We start from the raw sequence: 21,847 nt of genomic DNA on the forward strand, positions 1-21,847 counted from the left end.
GTGGTTCCCCCTTCACTGCCCAGGGCCTCCCTGCACCCCTCCCCCGGTGAGGGGGGGCCCTGCCCTGGTGCTCCAGTGAGGACCAAGGAGGCGGAGGAGGGCCACAAAGGCTCCTGCCAATTCGGCCCTCACGGATTCTCCTCAAGCCCTACTCAGGCGTCTCCACAATGTCCCTGGGCAAGCCCATAAACAGCATTTCATCGTTGTCTCCACAACTCTTGCCTTACTGTTGGGTCAGGCTGAGTCTTGTTTATGTTCTCTACCTGTTTTCCTGTTGAGTTTTCTCTTTTTCAGCAACAGCTACAAACTTTTTGCTTAAAGGATAAACCAACTATTTGTCTCTCCTATTTATTACAAATATTTCCTCTCAATTGACTGCTTATCTTTTTAGTTTGTAGAAATTTTTCCATTTAAGTTTTTAAGTTTAAAGTATTCAGGTTAATGAACCACTTCCGTATGATTTCTAACTTTGGTGGAGACGACCCCCAAGATGGCTCTCAAGAACACGGGCCGAGCTCACTGCAGCTTGTCGCCATCCTGGGGCTGGGCGAGGGCGGCGGGGAAGGCTGGGACCTGACCCGGGGCTCCTGAGGGCCACAGAGCAGTCCGGCTGCAAGTGAGGTGGAGCACAGGTTTGGGACAGAGGAAGCACAGGGCCTGGTTTGCATTTGAGAAGTTAACTAGGCAGCCAGGCAGTGTGGAGACAGCAGGACGGGGGAGCAGTAATCTCCGAGTCCCTGCTGGGGGTGAACGGCAGGGATGTGGGCTGGAGGCTCAGACTCCAGTCCCCCTGAGGCCACGGAAAGCAAGCGGGGAGACTGACAGAGCCCATCTCTGCCCACAGAAACTGCTGGGGGCACATGAGCCCGGAGGGCACGCCCCTCCTGCCAGGACAGCAAGTGGGCCGGGTGGGTGAGACACGCTCGGACTGTCACTGTGTGCGCTCTACAGACAGAAGCCGTGACTTCATTCTTGAGAGTCTGTTTATTTTCAGATAAAAGGAATCACATTTGCCCAGCAAAACCTAAAGTTTGAGTTTTATAATTTAATTTTAGAAAAAAGTCAACAGTTTGCACTGGACGATGATCTCAGGTTCCCACTCCTGTTCTGGGTTAAGCAGCCTCAAACAGTTACTCTTGGTGATGATGTGAACGTGAATGCATGCGTGTGTACACACAAGTGTGTGCATCCTTTATGAAAGTTCTTGCTGTTGAACCCATACATCCCCCTTTGACAATTTCACTTTTTAAAATTCTTCTGTACTACTTAGCAAATAGATAATTTCATACAATGTGGTACGATGTGATTTCACAATAAGAGGTCTAACCATGGAGATATGACTTAATATGTTAAAGTAATAGAAAAGCTTATTATGTGCAAACAAACAGGGCTTATGCTGCAGCTGCATCTGAGTTTATTTCACAAAGCTGTAAACACAGGCCCTTTCTCAAGTCCTGCTGATGGATGGAGTCTCTCCTGCCTTCTGTCGGCAGAAGAATGCAGCGGCTGAGGCGCGCTCCGCCCTGTGCGGCTCTTGGCTTCCCAGCCCGTCACTTAAAGGAACCCATTCATCCCCACGCCGGGCAGTGCTCCTCTTGGGGTCCTTCTGAGGCTTTTCACACACAGGCTTTCCCAAGCGGGAGACATCTGATCTCCGCCTGCCCAAGCGGGGCCCCAGGCCCCAGGGACCCGGGAGCTTGAGAAACGTGCTGAGAGCCGGGGAGCTGCCAGGGGAAGGGGCAGGGGTCACAGCCCTCATCCCTCCCTGCCCTGAGCTGCTCCCCGACTGAGGGCCCTAGTGTAATTCCACCCCAGGCCTGGGGGTGAAAGTGGGGAGGCCCACGAGGCCAGCCAGGCCCAGCCCTGAGAGTGGACGGAGGGGGCAGGGGCCCAGTCAGTTCTGCCCACTGCCTTCCCTTGGGCTGTAAAACCAGCACTGGGGGGCAGGGGGTGGTTACCCAGGGGACTGTGCCCTGGAACAGGAGAACCCTTAAACCCCCTGTGTGGTGGGGTCGTCTCAGCATTTCTTAGCAGCAAGTGGTTCGGAGGACAACCCAGCCTGCCTGCCGGGTCCTCAGAGGGCTGCGGGCTGCAGGCAGAGGGCTCAGGCTGCGGGCCCACGCTGGACATGTTCAGCGAACGCTCGCCCCACAGGAATCACCTCCTCTTCCGCACGCAGGCCTCCAGCCGGCCCAGCTCCTCGTAGGACTGGTAGAAAATGTCAAACTCCTGCATGCCCCAGCCCCTCCAGACAGCCAGGCACCACTCCAGATTTTCATTCTCAAAGCCGCACACAACTGTGTCCTTTGCCACCACGGCAGCCTCCGTGAGAACCCTGCGGAGAGAAGGGGTCTGAGAAAACCCACGGGAGTTCCTGCTTGGTCAGGGCAGCGACCCTCACCCTGCACCTTCTCAGAGGACAGAGCCTGGCTAAGGGGGCATCTGTGCACCCCAGTCTGGCACCAGCGACGTGCCTCTCTGTCTGGTGGTCTAGCATGTAGGCAGTCTTTCTAAAGCCTAAAAATGGGGCATCATTTAAGCTTGACCTCAGAGCAGGTATCCTCCCTAACATACCTCAGACCCCAACATGTCCAGAAAAAATGGTCAGCCTTCTGTGTCTACGAGTTTGGCATCCTTGGATATGGAGGGCTGACTGTCGTCCTTGTATGTGCTTAATTGCTCATTCATGTCGGACTCTTTGTGACCACATGGACTGTAGCCCACCAGGCTCCTCTGTCCACGGGATTCTCCAGGCAAGAATATTGGAGTGGGTTGCCATTTCCTCCTCCAGGGGATCTTCCTGACCCAGGGATTGAACCTGTGTCTTCTGCATTAGCAGGCAGATTCTTTTCCCACTGAGCCACCTGAGAATCCTAGGGCTATCATTTTATATATAAGGACTTGAGCATCCTTGGACTTTTGTATCTGTAGGGGTCCTGCAATCAGAGCCCCCGCAGATGCTGAGAGAGGCTGGAATGATCAATTCTATCTAACAGTTCTTGCTTATCAATGGTCTGTGACAGGTTTTAAGCTTTAACTCAACTCCCTTGCCACTCAGTCCAGGCATGATTCTTCTCTATTATTATGTTTCCACACACCTAGGAAATATAGGGGAATATACTAGACAGAAAACCTGTACCAAGTCCAAACTATGTACATTTTTAAAAGCAAGTTCTGCATGACCCAGGCACACCCTACACATTTCCTTCCCGGCCTCTGCAGGCCGTGTGCCCCGCGCTGAGCAGACACTGCCAGCCTCTCCTCCCTCTGCCTATGCGGCCTGACGGCACCAAGGCCACCATGTAAACTGGGATGTGTACGGAAATCTGCTCTCGTGGGCCTTGCATATCTTGGCCACTCAGTAGCTCTTTGCCAAGGGACTAAATGTCTCAGCACGACTGAGTGACTGAGCAGCAGTAAATGTCTCAGACGCATCTCAAAATGCTGGTGGGCTCAGGCTACGGCCTTCATTTTGCTGGCTGCCTGGGTTGCTTTCTTCCTGCAGTGAGGGTGCTTGCTCTTGGTAAACCTGTCTTTGGGGGAAAAACAATGGCAGGGGAAAAGTCAAGGGCACTGATGGTGGACACTCCGAGGTCAACAGGCCCGGGCTCTATAGACATACCTGCTCCCCTGGGAGCCTGACCTGGGACCTGAGGACCACTGCCCCCACACTCAGCCAGCGCTCAGGAGCAAACCCAGCTCCAGTCTCCAGAACCATGGGTAGGGCAAGGGCCACTGGCCCAGGGGCCATGTACATCTCCATCATTAGTGTGCTCCGGGGAAAGCGGGCCGAATGCAATTTCTCCATAAGGGAGAGAAGCGCGTGGGACTCAGCCCAGTGAGGGGTGTGGACGCCGCGGGCTGCCTGACAGCCCCGGGAACACTGGCCAGACCAACCTTGCATCAGTGCAGCCAGGTGGGCTGGGTCCGACAGGCATCCTATGGTGGTGTCTGGCCTGCCTCCTGACAGTGGGCAAGTACAGCTGAGCCCAGGAACGGGCATGGCAGGCATGGACATGGTGAAGGCTGGCGTGGCCTGGCAGCGTGGCTCCACCTTGTGCCCAGTGGGAGGAGAGGCTCCTCAGGAGGGCTCCCCTGCTTGGCAGGAAGAGTGGGGGACCACCTGGATCCCCATTGCCACTGCAGCTGAGCTGGGGCTCTGCAGGCTCCCTCGGGTGGGGCAGGTGGTCCATAGGTGCACGGGGCCCCCCAGAAAAGGCAGCCATGACTGTGACTGATGCCCAGCTCAGCTGGCATTTGCTGATCCCCTGGGAGCTGCCTCCTACAGACTCTGTGTTGCTCCCCCTCTGCCTCTGCTGACAGGGGTGGATGCTATCGGTTTTGGGTAGAGGACGGAAGGGCCATGGCCATCACGCGGGGAGGTGGCAGCGGGGCCTCGATTCCCTAAGCTACAGCCTGGCTCCCACATAGCTGCCCTCTGTCTTACCCGTGCGGAGTCAGCTCTCGGGCTTTCAAGACAGCAATCACGTGGCCCCGCTGAGTTCCTGCCTCCTTCTCCAGGCTAATGACGATGATATCTCCACCGCGCCTAAGAAACCAAAACCCCGCAGGGGAACCGTTTGTCCAGGGCTGTCCTCTCCAAGGGGAAACGGAGCGGGTGTGCAGAAAGGCAGGGAAACAGACTGAGCTTCGCAAATGGATCGGGTTACCGAGAGGGCCCCAGAGCTGGGTGAGAAGCCCTTTGCCGGTCGGAAACCCGACCACGGCTCTCCTCTTTGGTGCCCTGAGCTCTGGTGGGCCGACAGGCTTCTGTGCAACCCTTCTTAGGTTTGCTAAAGGGAGCCCTCCAGTTCCAGGAGAGAAAGGCGGCCCCTGATGCACCTGACTGTACTTGAAGGTTCCCTGCACTCTGGCCCCAAAGCAAGAGCAGAGAGGGCGCAGGGTGACGCCCCTGCAGGACACCTACCTGGGGACCCAGATGACGTCTTTCACGGCAAGGATCTTCACAGCCTGCAGGTGCTGGCTGAACGCCTCGCCGTCCACTGGGCTCAGGTCATGCACCGACCTGTCGGAGCCCACAGCGGGCTTGGGCAGCTGGCTGGTGTCCTCGCAGTCAGAGGAGAAGGGCAAGCTGGCAGAGCTGGCCGGGGAGCAGGGCAGGCTGGACAGGGCCATGGGTGCCGGGTGTGGCGAGGCCGCGGAGCAGGAGGATAGGGAACAGTAGTCGGTCAGCGAGTCCTGGTGGGTGAGGATCTGCGTGCCCAGCTCCTCGCTGAACATGAAGCTCACGTCGGCGATGGAGCCCCTCGCGGGCTCCCTCGCGCTGGCTGTGGGGCTGTCCAGGGGTGGTGGGCCCATCGGGCACACGGGAAACACGTCCCCTAGGGGGCTGGGGTCCCCGCAGAAGTAGCGGGCACACAGCTGGTAGGTCGCCGAGTGGTATAGCACCAGGCAGTTGGCCCTATCGTCCAGGCACCACACCACCTCCTCGCCACGGCACTCCGAGCCACACACCACAGATGTGACCACCGAGGGCGCTGCGTAGGGCTCCAGCCGCCGGCGGATCTCCAGGGCCGCACAGTCAATGACCAGCAGGCCTGGCCCGTTGCTGTACCAGACCTCGGACCCGCAGTTGACCACCTCCATGGCCGTCACGGGGTAGGGGTTCTGCCGGGCGTCCTCGTCGGGGATGCTGAACTTGGCCCTGTTGGCTGTGTGCGAGCACAGGTAGGAGCAGCCGTAGTCCGGGGCGCCCCACGCTGCCGGGAACACCGCCACCAGGCCGTCCGCTAGGCCTGCCAGCACCAGGTGGGAGTTCTGAGGAGGGAAGACAGGGTGTTTGATGCCCTTGCAGCTCAGGCATCCCAGGAGAGAGACAGCGTGCGCCCAACCCATCCCTGCAGGTACCCCATGAGCAAGCGCTTTCTGCTAGCACCTCCCGGCTTCTAACAAAGGCCAGGGCTGCCAGGAAGGCCAGGGCTGCCAGCAGGATCTTCCGGGTGTGCTCCCAAAGGAGGCGTGGCTCAGGCCCAGAAGAGCCGCCTCCGCCCTCCTTCCTGGGAGCAGAAGTCCCTGGGAGCGAGGGCCATGTGCTACTAGGACCCTCGGTGAGCCTGGACCTCTTGCCAGGCCAGGAGGAGGGAGCGGCCTTCCCCTCGGTCCCCAGGCCTCCTCCGAGGCGGCAGTGGTGCCCTCTTTCCCCTGAATTCTGCTGCGTAAACTCACGCTGGCTATGGGTGCCCCACTGGGCTGGGACTCCTGCTCGCTGCTCCACAAGAGCAGGCCTGGGTCTGTGCATCCACCCCTGCCCCCAGGGCCGGCCCGCACAGGGAAGGGCTGACTCCTAGCCACCTCGGGGACACCCCCCCAGTTTTCTGCTCAGGTACCAACGGGTGCCTGCTGAGCTAAGTCTTGAAGAAATCACTTCCAGCTCAGTCCTCTAACGGAGGCACCTCTTGGCCACCACGCTGCATGCCCTGCTTCCCACATCTACTCTGAAACGCCTGTGGCCCAGCCGACACTGAGAGGGTTCTTGGGGTGCCCCTGCCCTGCCATGAAGCACGTGTTCTACAACCACTAGAGGTCACCAGGCAGAGGCAGTGCTGAACGCTGGGCCTGGCCCCGGGCGCCTTGGAGCGTCTGTGCAAAGCTGGGAGCGGAGAGCAGCTGAGTAGGCTCTATGCCCAGGTGGGCCGGGAGAGGGGTGGGAAGGGTTCTGGAGCACAAAGCCAGAGCCGGGAAAGGGCAGCGGCCCCGGCCTTGAGCCAGCGAGGGCGAGCAGCAGAAAGCCTCCTTGTCGAGAGCTGGGAAGGCAGGCTGTCCAAGGCGATGAGTGAACCAGCCCCGAGATCAACAGCCCTCAGAACGCTTATCAAAATCCATCTTCAGGATTCCAGGACAGAAAAGAGCCAAAGCAAATAGGAGCAAGGTCTCTCTCTGAGTCCCAGCTCCAGGCCCCAGCCAGGCAGCGAGTCCCACGTCCCAGCTGGGTGTGGACACGCACGTGCAAGAATTCAGGGTCTGCCCTCTGCGGCCAAGGGGCAGCACGTCCTCTGAGGGTGCAGACACGCCGATGGGGAGGCTCTGCACAGAGCCGGCTTTGTTCCTGCCGGCCGCCCGGGCAGCGGGGCCCCGGCTCGGGGCTCTGGCCAGCCATGGCCTTAAGCAACACTTTGTGTCGTGCTCCGTGGTTCAGTGCAACTGGGTCCTGAGCTGTCCAGCCACGCCTGTGGGGCCACAGTCATAACTGACTCTAAGATTGATTTCAGGTTTTTTTTTTTCCTTAAGAAATGAAACTGTAGAGGGGTGGAGAGGAGAGTGTATGTAGTTCACGACTGTCAGGAAGTAGCAACAATGCTCTCTTTACCCAGTGTGCTGGCCCAGGGCTTTAGGTACGCTGTGCCCAGAGATCCTCCTTACCATCTCTTTTATGTGCACTTTGCAGATGGGAAAACTGGAATCAGACGATGACAGTCAACTTGTTTTAACAAAGCCGCACCAATAATGGCCCTTCGAGCGGGGAGCTGAACAAACAAGTGCCTCAGGGCCCACAAAGGGGTTCCAGAGGCTGGAGAAGCCTTGGGCACATCACCGAGGAGCTGGGGAAAGGGGGGCTCAGCTTCTCAGAGGGGGGGTCATGGCCCTGATCTTCGTAAATGAAGAGGAAGAGGTGTGAGCAGCCAGATCGCTTCTGGAGGGAAGAGCCTGCTGGGCATGTGGTGCTGGGTGGGGAGGGGTGCGGCAGGGCTGGCCTGTGGGCTGGGTCTCATCTCAGCTGCAGCAGCGCTCGGGGTCCTGGCTGGGGCGGGCACCACTTGTGATTCACTTGAGAAAGGCAGGAGCTAGAGGCTGAGATGGTGAGTCTTTGGGGCCAGACTGGACACACAGGGACTGAGGTCTGGGCTGGATGGTGTGTATCCCAAAGCAGGAAGAGCTGGAGGGGGCGGGGATACGGCTGCCCAACAGGGGTGGGGGCCTGCCAGGGCCTGGGGACTGAGTGGCCACAGAGGTGCCGGGCCAGCTTCTCAGAGGGCACATGTGCAACTGCTCCTGGATACCAGCTGTACCAGAAAAGCGTCTCACTCCAACTGGAGCTGTGGCATTTGCCTGTGCTTAGCCCTTAGTTTTACTGGTCACTAGCTTCCCTGGTGACTCAGATGGTAAAGAATCTGCCTGCAACGCAGGAGGCCCAGGTTCAGTCCCTGGGTCAGGACGATCCCCTGGAGGAGGAAATGGCAACCCACTCCAGTATTGTTGCCTGGAGAATCCCAAGGTCAGAGGAGCCTGGTGGGCTACAGTCCACAGGGTCACAAAGAGCTGGACACGACTAAGCAGCCAACACTTAGCTTCTCGGAAACCCAGAGGCACTGAGGATGGCCCGGGCCTCCTGTCTCTATGGCTGACTATGACCTAGGCCTGGTGGCTCTGCTCCCTTCCCTACCAGCCCAGCGGAACAGGCGACGGAGAACCAGAAACCTGTGCACCCACCTCCTTATCTCACCTTTTTTATAACAGGTACCGCCAAGAAGCAGGTGACGATGGCCGGGGTGTCCAAAGCCCGCTGGGGTGTGTTCAGTGGACACATGCCCTTGAGGCTGTAGATGTAGATCTTCTGGTCCTGCAGAGGAAACAGCTAGCATGAGAGCTGGCTGCAGCGGGCCTGCCAGCTCCCGGGGTGCATGCAGCCTCAGGAGGCCCTTCACCTCTAGGGAAGTAACATTTATTGAGGCCTTCTGGTGGCTGGTTTCATACCTCTGCTCTTTCTAGAAACTCTGAAAACTACAGAATAGTCTAAAGAAAAACATAAAGTCGTCCACACCACAATCCAATTTTCAGGGAAAGCCACCTTTGAAATTTGCGGCCCAGACTTCCAGTTTTCTCTGTGTACTGGTGTGTGTCTGCATCCCCAACAACAGTGGGACCACACTGCTGTGCTGTTTCTGTGCTTTTCTTCTCCCAGGATGACAAGTGTGGGCAGAGGCCCTCTCCTCCCTGGTCTGTTAGGGAATGAGGTATGTCCATCACTTGAGTGCACCAGAATTTGGCTTATATGCGCTCAGATGTTTATTTTGTTTATTTTCACTACTGTGACTTACACTGGAATAAGTATTCTTACCCTCCTGTCTTGTCTGAGTGTTTCTCTGTTTGCATGTCTTGGTTTTTTCCTTAGAGCAAATTCTTAAAACTGAAATTACTAAGGCTTACAAAGGCATGAATATTGTTGAGATTTGTGATGCATATTTGAACTATACTTGCCATCTGGAAAGGTGGCATCAATTCATATTCTCCCGCCCAGTAGCTTCAGATCATTTGTTTTTGTGGCATTCCTCTCTGGAGTTCTCAAAAGACAGTTCCTTGTGCCTTCTGCTGACCTCTTTACATGAAAGCAAGAGGCCTCAGAGCTGAGCGGATTTGCTGTTAGACAGGCGTTGTTATAAGAAACCCAGTCACTTCACCAGCCTACCGGGGTGAAACCCTCTTGCTGGGATTCTGCACTTGACACATCAAAGCTACATCCCAGCCACCAGTCAGTAACTAGGCGGGTGAGCCGGCCCTGTGAAAAGTGTAGGCTGGGGTTATATCTGAAGTTCGAAGCGTGCCTGGGTGTCCTGCCTGTTTTGTTGCTAAACCCGACCCCCCAGGGGCAGGAGTTACCCACGTCGATTAGAGCCCTACAGGGACGCGGTTACCTCGGTGGCCGTCCACAGCGAGTTCTGGATCTTGAGTTGGCAGCTCAGCTTCATTCCCGCACAGCTCATGTGCTGCACTTCCAGAAGGCCCTTCTCCGTGTTCACCACCGTGTAGTTCCTACAAGTGGCAAAACAGTACAGTCAGCGCGGGCCCCCCTCCCGAGGGCAGGCCTGGAGCAGCCTTGGAGGAGGGCATCAGCTGAGGGCCTTGCCTACCCCTTCCAGCCCAGGGCCCGATTCTGCACGTTCTGAGGGGCTCAAGGCTGTGGCAGAGCCTGGTTTACCTGCCTGGTGATGCTTGAACATTTAGGCTGAGAAAGGCCATTCCCAATGATCCTCTCTCTGTGATCTTTGATGGCTCAAAAAGTTGCATGAAGGGACACCAGGAGGCTGTACGGGCACCACAGTCACTCCCTGCCCCCTCCCTGGGCATGTCCCCTCCCCGCCCCCAGCAGAGTACACCAGGCCCACTAGAGACACGGTGAATGAGCTGCAGAGTAGACGGAGGGGCGGGGGGCGGCGAGGGGGGTGGGCCTCGAAAAAGCATAAGTGCCCTGAGAACTCACAAGCTGCTGTTTACGAGGGTGGCCTTTCTCTCACCCACCCACCCCTATGTCCCCCCGCATTGCCATCTGTCTCCCCACCACCCTTGATGAACACCCAATGTGCTCACTGCTGCAGGGGAGGCTGCAGCTGGGGCAGGGGTGGGTTCTTCACCCAGACCCTGCAGATCCGTCCTGCAGTCCAAGGGAATAAGTCAAGTGAGTGGCTAGCAGTTCTCAATGTAAAACTTTTTTGCCGTCAAATTTTGGAAACCCTTGCCACGGTTGTCTGATATATCACGTGTATTTGTAGATGACAGAGTTGAATGAAAAATCAGCAAATGAACACTTTCTTGAAAGTTATATTCCACCTCCCCTTTTCTCCAGTCTTTTTTCTATGCACTGAGAATATAAAAAATAAATAACTACATTTAACTTGGAAGAAATTAAAACACAGAGAAACTTACAGGATAACACTCCCCTATTCCCTCCAACAAGAATTTCATGCATGTCCTGTTTTCTGCATGTACCCACTTCCTTCTTACCCCTTTGTTGTTGTCCAACTGCTAATTGACTCTTTGCCACTCTGTGAACTGCAGCACACCAGGCCTCCCTGTCCTTCACCATCTCCCAGCATTTGCTCAAGCTCATGGCCATTGAGCTGGTGCCCTTCTCCTCCCTAATTCAGGATGGTTTCATTTTCCCCTCCACTCTCACTTTCCAGGACCACTGCCCTTTGTGCTCTGGCTTCAGTGAGCGTGTCCCTTCTTCAGGCTGGTGGTGAGCTTTTAAAACCTCCCCACATCACAGGGGCCTTTCCCTTCCCACTGGAGATGAGCTTTTACTGCTTTGGGTAGTGTTGTCTCCAATATTGTGGGTGAGTCTGTAACACTGAGATGGTAAAGACAGCACCGTTGTGGGGCGGCGGGGAGCGGGGAGGTGGGGCAGAGCCGATGCCAGAAGCAGTGCCGAGCACAGCACCCCTGGGAAAGGCCCTGCTGCTGCTGCTCCTAAGTTGCTTCAGCTGTGTCCGACTCTGTGTGACCCCATAGACAGCAGCCCACCAGGCTCCGCCGCTCCTAGATGTGCAAATGCTGGGTCAAAGGGCACGAGTATCTCAAAGCCATTTAAAACATATCGACAAATTGTTTTTCAGACAGATGTGCAAATTTACATACTCACTAGTAAGGTATGACCAACCTTCAGCAGTTTCCATTATTATGTTTGAAAACAAAGTTTGCCAGTAGGATAAGAAAAAGGAATCTTGCAGATTGAATTTATATTTCTTTGATTATTACAAAGTTCTAATGTTAAAAATATTCCTTGCCTATTTTATGACTGAGATTTTAGTATTTTTTCCCACTGATGTGTAAAAGTCTCTGAAATAACAGATAATAATTTCTAATTTTCTCTATTTGTTTAAAAGATTTTTGAGAGTCTGCTGAGAAAATAAATATTGATGGGAAAATGGGATTTGTTTTTATATTTATACATCTGATGAGCATTTCACTTTGTTTTATGTGTACATTTATATCCTTTAACAGTAAGAGGGCCTTATTTTCACGACAGACAGCATGCCTGTATTTCCTGGTCTTCTGAGAGTGTGACACTCCCCAAAAGCATTTGTGACATCAGGATGCCATCTGTGCCCATGAAAGGAATTTGAAAACTGTGTGTGCTAAGTCACTTTAGTCGTGTCTGACTCTTTGTGACCCCATGGACTGTAGCCTGCCAGGCTCCTCTGTCCATGGGATTTCCCAGGCAAGAATACTGGAGCGAGTTGGCATTTCCTTCTCCGTGGGATCTTCCATACCCAGGGATCGAACCCGTGTCTTTTATGTCTCTTGCCTTGTGCTGTCATTCAAACCAGAGCGCCAGCCCCGCCCCCTCAACTCCTCCCTCCTTTCTTCTTTGGCAGTGTGCATATCACAGCCCACGCGCTCATCATCCAGCTTCAGGAACTATCACTCTCTGGCCATGTCAGTTTATCTCTGCCTCCATCCATTGTTTTCTCTCCCCAGATTCTTATGAAGCAAGTCCCCCAAATCATCCTTTTATCTAACTTTTATCTGTGTTTATCTCTAAAAAATTATTAGGAAAAAAATTAGAAACCTAACCACAGGGCATGACCACACCTAAGAAGAGATGCTAATTCCTTACTGTCATGAATGCCCAGTGTTCCAACTTCCCTAATTCTCTCATCATTGCTTTCACAGTTTACTTGAATCAGTAGTGAAAGAAAGCCTGCATTTCTGCTGATTTTTACATCTCCAAGTCTTTTGATAGGCTTCCCTTCCCTTTCTCGTTCTCTCAGAGCAGGTCACATGCTGAAGACACGGGTGGTGCCCTGTGGAATTCCTGCAGCCCGGGGCATCATCCACCTTATTCCACTGCTCCCCATCTTGAGTCTCGATTAGATTTCATCTGATTTCTTGGGCTAGAAGCCGTCCTCATTAGGATGTGTGCTTCTCTTGGGAGGCACACAGTGTCAGGATCTGGCTCCCTCTGTGATCGTTAATGGTCACTGCCTATGTCCGTTACTTCAACAGGGATTACAAAATACTGTCATTCTAATTCTAGTATCTTTCTCCATTTACTAGCTTCATTTACCCTAAAAAGAAAAACCTCCTCCTAACATCTCTTTTGCTAGCTACCCTGGGGCACAGCTCACATTCCAGACAGACTAGTTTTCGAAATATTAAGTTTGCTCTCTAGGAGCCTCCAATGATGATAAATGAGGAGTTTTTTTAATTAAAAAATCTTTTTAATTACTACTTTTTATTAAGTAGCATTAGAAACTTGTGAACGTAAACAATTTGATGTGTCTCAGTTTATTGCAGATGTTTATTCCTGCTGAGGCTTGTTGCCCTATCTTTGGCTCATGGGAACCTCTTCAGGTTGGATCCTGAGTCCGTTTGACCTAGCCTCACCGTCTCTGACGGCATCCTTGTTGTCAGAGTGTCCAGTGTTTCAGGCCTACTTCCTCCCCCAGATCTGGAGTCAGTCACTTCTCCAGTAAGCTTTGGTTCCCTTGGCACTTAGAGAGGACCATTTGAATCCTAGGGGGTCTCATTGGCATTTGGTCAGTCATTGTTTCTAGGCTTTTTCAATGGGCAGAGCTAGGAAATATGAGTTCATTATTCTTAAAGGTAAAATACTCACAAATCTACCCAATTTAAATTCAGAACTACAGAAGTTTTAACCTATTTTTTATATTTTACATGATAAATATCACAATTTGCAAAGCATGGCGTCAATATAATTAACTCATTAACTTTACCCTATAATTATAAGCAATGCCTTAAAACAGCAACACTACCATCACCATTATAATTACTGTGTGTATACACACACACACACACGCATTTTTACATGGATATGGGTATTTATGTACACACTGTTTACATATATACTTTTCTTTTTTCCTTAGGGCATGGTTTCTCAGAGCATGTCTTAGGTCAGAACGCTCCGTCACAGCAGCATAAACCCTGATGAAAACCATACCAACAGTGACCTAAGTAAAATGGCAAAGTCCTTCTCATTTATTTCATTGCATCTTAAGCTTTGCTTCATCTAAGCCTTACCAGATTTGCACACCTGCACATATTTGCACTAGGCTTCCTAGATCATGCCATGAAAGGCTTTCCTGCTTCTGAAGGTGTCACACTAGGTAGGTGGGAGAGGCCAGGACTGAAGCATCTCACACAGGATATGCTTTTCTGCAAAGTCTCTGATGCTATCTTTCCAAATCCCTGGCCTCGGTGTCCTTCTCCTTGAATGAATATGAAATCCTCTCCCCCAGGCCCTTGTCCTTCCCGCCCCATCACGAAGAAGAGATGCGCCTGGAAGTTGGGTGGGCGGCAGCATGAATCCCTATTTGGGCACCCTTTCTGCTTAACCAGGGGCTCCTTCCCTCCTCTCTACTCAGCACCTCCACAAGCACCTTTCTCTCTTCCTGGCCCCCAGCATCATTTACTGTCTCTGCCATCGAGCTGCAAGTAACTCCCACCTTAAAACATAACCCTCCCTTGACCCCTGCCCTTCATGTCCTAGGCAGACACCACATTTTCTCTGCTTCTCTTATTCACAAACCCACATGTGCTTGTCTGTATGCATGTGGACTGTTTTCTCTTTCTCTCTTGAGCAGATGCCATCAGGATTTCAACTTACCATTCACTAAACACCTCTCACCATGGTCATCCACGACTGCTCCCCACCCACCGCTGCCCCCCACTCTGACAGCAGCAGGTTATGGCAAGCCTCGGATGTTACCTGGACTCCTCCTTGCCTTCCCAGAACACCACCATGTACTCCTGGCCCTGGGATGAGAAGAAGGATGTCTGCTTCCCGCAGGGCAGTTGGTACATGAAGGTCGCAAAGGTCGGGTCCTTCATTTGGCTCACCACCGCCAGGGCCAGTGGTCGCTGAGGGAGAGAGGCCCACAGAGACATGAGTGAGGGTCACTTACAACCAAATGAGTGCCCACCCTGTCCTCAAAACTAAGGGTCTTAAACCAGGAAGAAGTAGAATCTGCTTATTCAGGACCCAACCAAAATAAGAAGCCAAAACAACTTCAGATACCAGAAATAAACCCTCCCAGGCGTCTGGTCCATGGCAATTCAAAACCAGGTGGTCAGGTGAGCTTAAGTTCTGATATTCCAACCCTTTTGTCCAGAGACACACAGTTGTAGAAAGAATTTTTCTCAAACCTCATTTACTCTCAATAACCAAATCTAATTTGATAAATGAGTTTTAATCCTGAAACCATTGATCTCTTCCAAAAACAAAATGATAGCTTCAAAATGATAATATGACTCCTGTTTCTCATGAGCAAACTTTCTTCCCATTCCTTTAAAAAGATATGTACATTCGCACTGCTCTTGCCTGTGCATAATGATGTAACATAAAAGTTGGGGAGGAAAAGAAACTTTGTTTTTCCTGAGAGTGACACTCACACAAAGAAAATGAACTGGGTGTGTCAGAGTAATACATGTATCTTTGTAAAAGAGCAGAGAAGAGCCCATTTGTTTTAGACCCTCAGTGAAGAGTGGGCAGGCAAGCACACAGGTGCGCTCTGGAGACCCACAGCCTCCCACCAGCTGCTGGAGCTGCGAGGACCCCAGGTACCTTCTCGGGCTTCGTATCCCAGCACTCCATCATAAGCGCCTGCAGTCGGTGGAACTGCACTTCCTCCGGCTGACCCAGAACTGGGCGGATGCCCTTGGACAGCTTCTTGGAGATCTGAAGCTGGTGCTGGCCCAGTGCGGGCCGCTGTCCTGACAGCAACTCGTAGAGCACCATCCCATAGGAGAACATGTCTACCTGGGCAGAGAGGCAAGCCAAATCAGACACCCTGCCTGGGCCCAGCAGATCTTGCAAGCTGGTCCTGACAGAGAGGGAGCAGGGAGACACATTAGAGAAGGAATGCGTGGGTTCTGCCCAAAGGAAGGCAATCATTAATTCACCCATCCATCCACCTCTCTCCACCTGTCCAAACATTCCACCAACCATCTGACCTTCCATGAATCTGTCCCCTAATCCATTTATCTTCCAGTCCTGTTTTCCCTTCCTTCCTCCCTCCCACCTTTCCATCCAACCATCCATCTACCCACACACATGATCACCTTCCCTTCTGCACATTTATCTGTCTATCTTTCAATGTATCCATATATGCAGCCCTTTGACTGTCCTGTCCATTTACCCGTCTTCCCAAACTTCCTTCCTTCCATCCATCCACTAAACACATGATGAAAACCTGGTGTCAAGCACTGCGTAAGGGTTTGAAGGATGCCATGGTACTTTCCCTTTATCAAAACAAGGCAGGAAAATGCAAACCCTTGGTTTAACATGCTTGATAGTAAGAATACATGCAAATCACAAAAAAGGGGAAAGTCTCCCAGATCACATCATCCTGATTCATCTAAATGTCATGAAAAATCCCCTAAAGGAGAGAGTGACACAGGTCTCCATAAGGGTCAAGAAATAACCTTTTAGCAGGAAAATGGCTAAGACAGACCTGAACATTTTCAATGTGAAGGTTCTGTTATAAATTTAGTTATGAGGTGCTTTGCCGCCTGCTACTCAGAAGCTTATTTTTGTCATCCTGATTTGCCTTTTCTATCTTGGTTAATAGCCACGGTGCTGGGTTAACATGCTTGGGTCATTCGTGGAGCCATCAGTCAATGACTCATCTGCAAGTCACCAAATAATGAGAAATTATAGACAAGAGGAGTTTCACTGCTGGATCGCTAATTAGCCAGGGCCAGCCCTAGATGCAAGGTGAGCACTGCAAGAGAGTTTGGAGTTGTCTGTGTACCTGCACCTACCCAACAGTCCTCAGGGAAGAAGGCCCCGTCCCAGTCAAGGCTGGCCACACGGCCGTCTAGGAGGCTGTGCTGGACCTGCCGGAATCACTCTCTCCTCCTGGCTTCAGTGCTGCCTTTTGATCTGACCAGGGGCCTTTAGCAGCCTTATCTGTCTGTCGCTCATAAGCCACTGCGAGGCTGGTCCTCTGTCCCCCTTTTGCATATCTGCCTGGCAGAAGTGGGACCCAAATCTGGATGCATCTCTGTCTTGGACTTTTTGTCCACTGTGCACAGCCTCTACTGTGTTTCTGAACTGAGGTTTGAGAATTCTGAGGTTCGGTCACTGTTCTGCAGCTAAGGAGATGTCACCCTTGACATTTCCAAGTAGACACAGGCCTCTGTGCCCTTCTGGTTCATTCCAGGGCCTCCCGGTCTAGCACGGGAGAGGAGAGATGTGTGCCTGAGGGTGTGTAGAGCCCAGAGCTGCAGGTGCCCCAGGACCAGGCCATCCTGGGCTAAGGGACTGCTGTGGGTGGGCCGTACCTTCTCGTCATACACGATGCGAGGCCGGATCTCCGGGGCCTGGTAGCCGGGAGTACCCTCCACGCCGAGGGCACCCTCGTGGAACGACTGCCGGGAGATGCCGTAGTCGGACAGCTTGATGTTGATGTGCTCCTTGATGTCCAGAGACCAGACCAGGATGTTGTCGGACTTCAGGTCACAGAAGATGATGTTTTTCTTGTGCAGGTAGGCCAGGCCAGAGGCTATCTGGTAGGCTATTTTTTGGGTGAGCATGTGTCCCAAGGGCATAAAGGAGGAATCTTGGCAAAGAAAAAATATCAAACTATTATCATAACAACTCTTATTTTCTTACCTCTGTCTTCCCCAGTATTTTATAGTCTACAGATGCATTCTCATTGTTCTCTAGGCTGGGTGCCAGAAGAGACAGAGGACAACCTTCTTAGGATTATTTATGTTAGAGATGCTTGTTGTGAGTGCTTCATTCACAGTATCTCATGCCTGCAGTGGTTGGTGGTTTTACTAAAAAAAAGCCAGGATTCAAAATTCCTAGAGCTCATCTCAGGCCAAGATTGCTACTATAATGTCAAGGAGTAAGTTGCAGGTATAAGAACTCCATTAAAAAAAAATCTCTTCTGTTGAAAGAGAAATAATTAATTTTCATTGATTAATTTTAATTGCATTTCTTCTTCCTGAGTTAAAAGACAGCTATCTCTTTCCCTCTGTCAGTTCTTTGGAATTTAGTTACTCATTTCTTAGGGAAAGTGTTCTAAAGTTTTGTTGAAAAATAATGTAGGCTAAAACTGACCGCAGGGCCTCGGATGTTTAACCATGGTGGATGGACACGGAGCCCAGAGAGAGACTTGAGCGGCTGCAGGCTTCCCAGGCTCTGCTGCTTGGGGCTCCCGGGGCTGCCTCCTTTGATGGTCTCACTGCCCTCCAAGGGGGGCTATTACCTCCTTTGATGGGTGAGTAAATGAAGCAAATTCCCAGATTATGGCAGAGAACCTGGACTCAGAACATGGTTCTGTCTGACTCCAAGCAGCAACTCCTCCAGCGGTGCCAACGGCACTGCCCGGCACTGAGGCCTGCAGAAGCGCTCCCGTTTCCACCGGGCATGGCACACGAGACTCCGGCAGCTGTGCCCGGCCCTGGCTGGCTCCTGGGGCCCTGTGCTGCCCGCTGTGGGCCCCTGGGGGAAGATTCCAGGTGCAGCGCTTACCTCTGGCGTTCTCGGACAGCACGGTGTTGAGGCTGCCCAGCGGGGCAAGCTCCAGCGCGAAGCAGAGCGGGTGGATGCTGATGCCGATGAGGGACACGATGCAGGGGTGCTGCAGGGCGTGCAGCATGCTGGCCTCCTGCCGGAACTCCGAGAAGTTCCTCATGGCGTCAGTGGCCCGCAGGTGCCTCAGCATGGTATCTGCGGAGAGAGCTCGGCTGTCAGCGCCACCAGGGGTGGGGGCCCCGCCAGGCTCACAGCCACCTCTTGGGGACTCCCGGGATTGGCTGGGGCCAGGACTTGTACCTCCGGGGGCTGCAGTATCGTCACCCAGAATTGAGCGCCAAATGGGGGCACTCCTGAGGCATCTGGGCTGGTATCAAGCCCCCTTCTCGGGCACCATACTTGTCAGCTGCTACACTCAGTGTTCCAGACCCTTTAGTGGAGGGCTGCACACCCCCACCCTCGTCACCCACCCTGCTGCCTTCCCCCCAGCCTGCTGTTCACCACCTAAGGCTCTCAGCTGCATCTTATTCCAAAACTGCAACCCTGAGGGCCACCCAGAGCCTGGAAAGTAACCAAGCCCCCAGTGCTCAGCTGTAAGGATTCTGGGGGCTTGGTCACTGCTGCTCACCTTACCCCTAGAGGCTGGGGCCGTGAAGGCAGACTGGACTACCGCCCTCGTGTCGTCCAGAAGAAAAACCACAGGGCGGTCACGGGCCTGTGACAGGCCATCTCAGGCCAAAGAAGGAGCGTCTACGGGCAACGGTGGGCTGTGCTGCAACGTTCTCACACTCCCCTCACAATCACCCCACATGGAAGGCATTTGCCTGAGTCCCCCTGAGGGGCCTTTTCCACCCATCGGTCACCCACCAGGCTGTGGCCAGCCCTGAGTCACTGAGCAGTATTCACCCGGTACTGCTTGTCCTCTTGGGTCCTGATCTGTCCCTCCCCTGTTCAGATTTTAAAATCAGGAATCACTGGACATGGAAGTTTAAACCGCAGAAAGAAAATCTTGGCAGTTAAAATGGATCGATTGTGCCAGATGGATGTGTGAGCCAGACAAATTTGTTTTTAAGTGTAAAAGTTGTTTTTCACATTGGGCCTTTAAACCATTAATCAAGTATTTTTGACTATGGCTGAAGTCTCTGCCCCAGTTTAATAAACAGCCAGCCTTTCTCTTGACTCCCGACATTACCTCTGTCATGTGCCAGCCTCTCGCACACATGCAGGCTCTCTCTGTTCCCGACAGGCCCAGCCGTGCCCAGGAGTACCCCACCCTAATGCTTGGAGCCTGGTAAGTCAGGACGTTTACTGGGCAAGCCTCTCCTCTTTGTCTTCCATTGTGGAGTTTTCCTGGCTGTTTTGGGGTGTTTGTCATTTCACATACATTTTCTTTTTCTTTGAATTTTAATTTATTTAATTGGCCCTGCTGCACGGCACACAGGATCTTAGTTCCCCGGCTGGGGATAGAACCCCGGCCCCCTACTGTGGAAACACAAAGTCTTAACCACTGGACCACCAGCAAAGTTCCCACATGAATTTTAGAATTAGTCAGATTTCTCTCTCTTTCTTTCTCTCTCTCTCTCACACACTGCTGGAATTTAGATGAGAACTAAATTGAATGATATCTATTAATTATTTCTCAATAACTTGTGGCTTAATGGCTGCCACGGAAGGCATTGTCTAATGGGTCACTGTTGCCAAATTTGATGTCGAGCTCACATCTAGCAACTGTATCAAACTCTTGCTGGCTCTGATGCTTGTTAATAGTCTCTTAGATTTCCATTCTCTTCCCACGTCTACAGTTTTGCCTCTTCCTTTCTAATCTGGTTCTTCATATTGTTCCACAATTCTAATTTTCTACCAAGAGTGTAAATTCCTTCTGTGATCATGATGATAACCATGCTAAGCCAGGGGCCATGAGAAATGCAACCCCAGTGGCTGGAAGGTAGAAGGCCTCCACGTGCTCGCCTTTGATGGGCATTAGGTGGTGGCAGGTGGCTCTGGAGCACCTCTGAGCTGCACACGGTCAGTGGACAAGGGCGGGAGGGGAGGGGGTGAGGGAAAAGCTACCCACGATGGCTCCCCAATCCATTCATGTGGACTGGGATTGAGACTTAGCCACTATCCTTCCCTTGGTAACTGCATGGGGGGCGGGGTGAGTCCTCAGGGTGAGGGGTCCACTTGAGGTCTGCCTGTGTGCCCATCATGTGGGCACTGTGCTGGACATGCAACAGATAGAAATTGTAAGGCTGGCCCATGCTCTTGGGGGCTCATGTCAGACAAGCAAGTCACCTCCGAAAGCAATTTCTAGGCCGTGCTCCTCCTGATCCTCAGTCCTGGCCCACGTCTCACCAGGCAGAAAGCAGGACCACCCCTGGGGCCCACACTGGCATCATCCCCCTCTTCCGCTGCCTGTGTGGCCTCGGGCATCTAAGGTGGTACAGGTTTGGACTAAGGGAAGACATGTCTGAAAAGAAACAACCCAGGGCCCTGTTTACCTGCAGGGGCATTTGCACAGTTCTTGAATTTCTTGATCTGGAATCGCTTCACAGCCACAGGCTGGCCTTGGTACCTGGCCCGGTAGATGACGGTGCCACTCCCACCTTGGCCCAGGACAGCACTCTCATCCTCGCTGTGCTCCAGCTTGCTGTTCTCCAAGAAGAGCCTGCCAGAAACACCGTGTGTGTGCTGGGGGTCAGAACAGACCTCCCTCCTGCCCCATGTTCCCCCAGAGATTCCCACCGAAGTTAAAGGCGGGTCCTGGGCTGGGTGGGTGCAAGAATGTGCTTGGCTATCAGTTCCCACTGAGCAAAGTCAGGGTTCAAAGCCACCTGGTGGGGGGGGGGGGTCAGACAGATCTGGGATAAATGCCAGCTCTGGGTAGGTCACTTAGCCTCAACAAGCCTTGGTCTCCTCTGGAAAGTGGATTCATAACAGGAATGGTCTCAGAGGTGTGAATGTTGACTGGCATAGGATGGAGCTTCCAAAGGTGGTGGACACAGAAAAAGAATTTCTGTGGACCTTTTCCTCCAGAAGGAAAATGCTTTGAGAGCTAGCATCTATTGGAAATTGCATTTATTTATTGCTAGGTTAGCTGTCTCATTTCTTACTAGTAAGCCAGTGATTATATAAATGGCCATGTAGAGCTCCTGGTCAGTGTGGCTAGTGTCCCGACAACTGATGGCTAGGATTTCACCCAAAGGCAGAGATTTAGACCTTCCCACCTGTTTGTATGTTATAATCCTAGGTCAAAGGCAGACTTCTGTTGGAAGTACTGCAAGTCACTCCTGGGAGGGACGGAAGGTGGATGGGGGAGGGAGGAGGGGAGGGTGGCAGGCGAGCACCCCAATGTCCTCCCATCTCAGGGTCCCCCCGGCCCTGCAGAGGTCCCCAGGTCTTTCTCCTCTGCTACCTCCACCAGGTGCCTCCACCGGAGCTCTCCTGACTGAAGAGACTGACCCCTTCTGCCCCTCATCACCATGCAGTCTTGCCCACGCCTTCCAGGAACAGACTGTGCAGCAGCTGAATCTCTGCAGAGCCTGACCACATCACACTCCACACAGATGCAACTGTACCCACAGTGGACCTTGGTGATCAGCTGAAGAG

The 21,847-nt window shown here is 52.8% G+C and overlaps 1 protein-coding gene across 1 annotated transcript in view; it reads right to left on the minus strand.

The window, feature by feature from the left end:
- Positions 1-969: 969 nt before the first annotated feature.
- The window catches only part of LRRK1 (leucine rich repeat kinase 1), a 132,541-nt gene continuing 111,663 nt past the window's right edge, over positions 970-21,847 (minus strand). The window contains exons 25-34 of the mRNA XM_055555868.1: positions 20,740-20,906; positions 18,239-18,436; positions 17,041-17,318; positions 15,320-15,514; positions 14,465-14,616; positions 9,651-9,768; positions 8,462-8,578; positions 4,928-5,778; positions 4,448-4,549; positions 970-2,335 (exon numbers count right to left, since the gene is read on the minus strand). Coding sequence (XP_055411843.1) covers positions 2,158-2,335; positions 4,448-4,549; positions 4,928-5,778; positions 8,462-8,578; positions 9,651-9,768; positions 14,465-14,616; positions 15,320-15,514; positions 17,041-17,318; positions 18,239-18,436; positions 20,740-20,906 — 2,356 coding nt within the window. The 3' untranslated portion in view covers positions 970-2,157. The remainder of the gene's footprint in view (positions 2,336-4,447; positions 4,550-4,927; positions 5,779-8,461; positions 8,579-9,650; positions 9,769-14,464; positions 14,617-15,319; positions 15,515-17,040; positions 17,319-18,238; positions 18,437-20,739; positions 20,907-21,847) is intronic.

This window comes from Bubalus kerabau, chromosome 19 (assembly GCF_029407905.1).
Source record: "Bubalus kerabau isolate K-KA32 ecotype Philippines breed swamp buffalo chromosome 19, PCC_UOA_SB_1v2, whole genome shotgun sequence".
Classification (NCBI taxonomy): domain Eukaryota; kingdom Metazoa; phylum Chordata; class Mammalia; order Artiodactyla; family Bovidae; genus Bubalus; species Bubalus kerabau.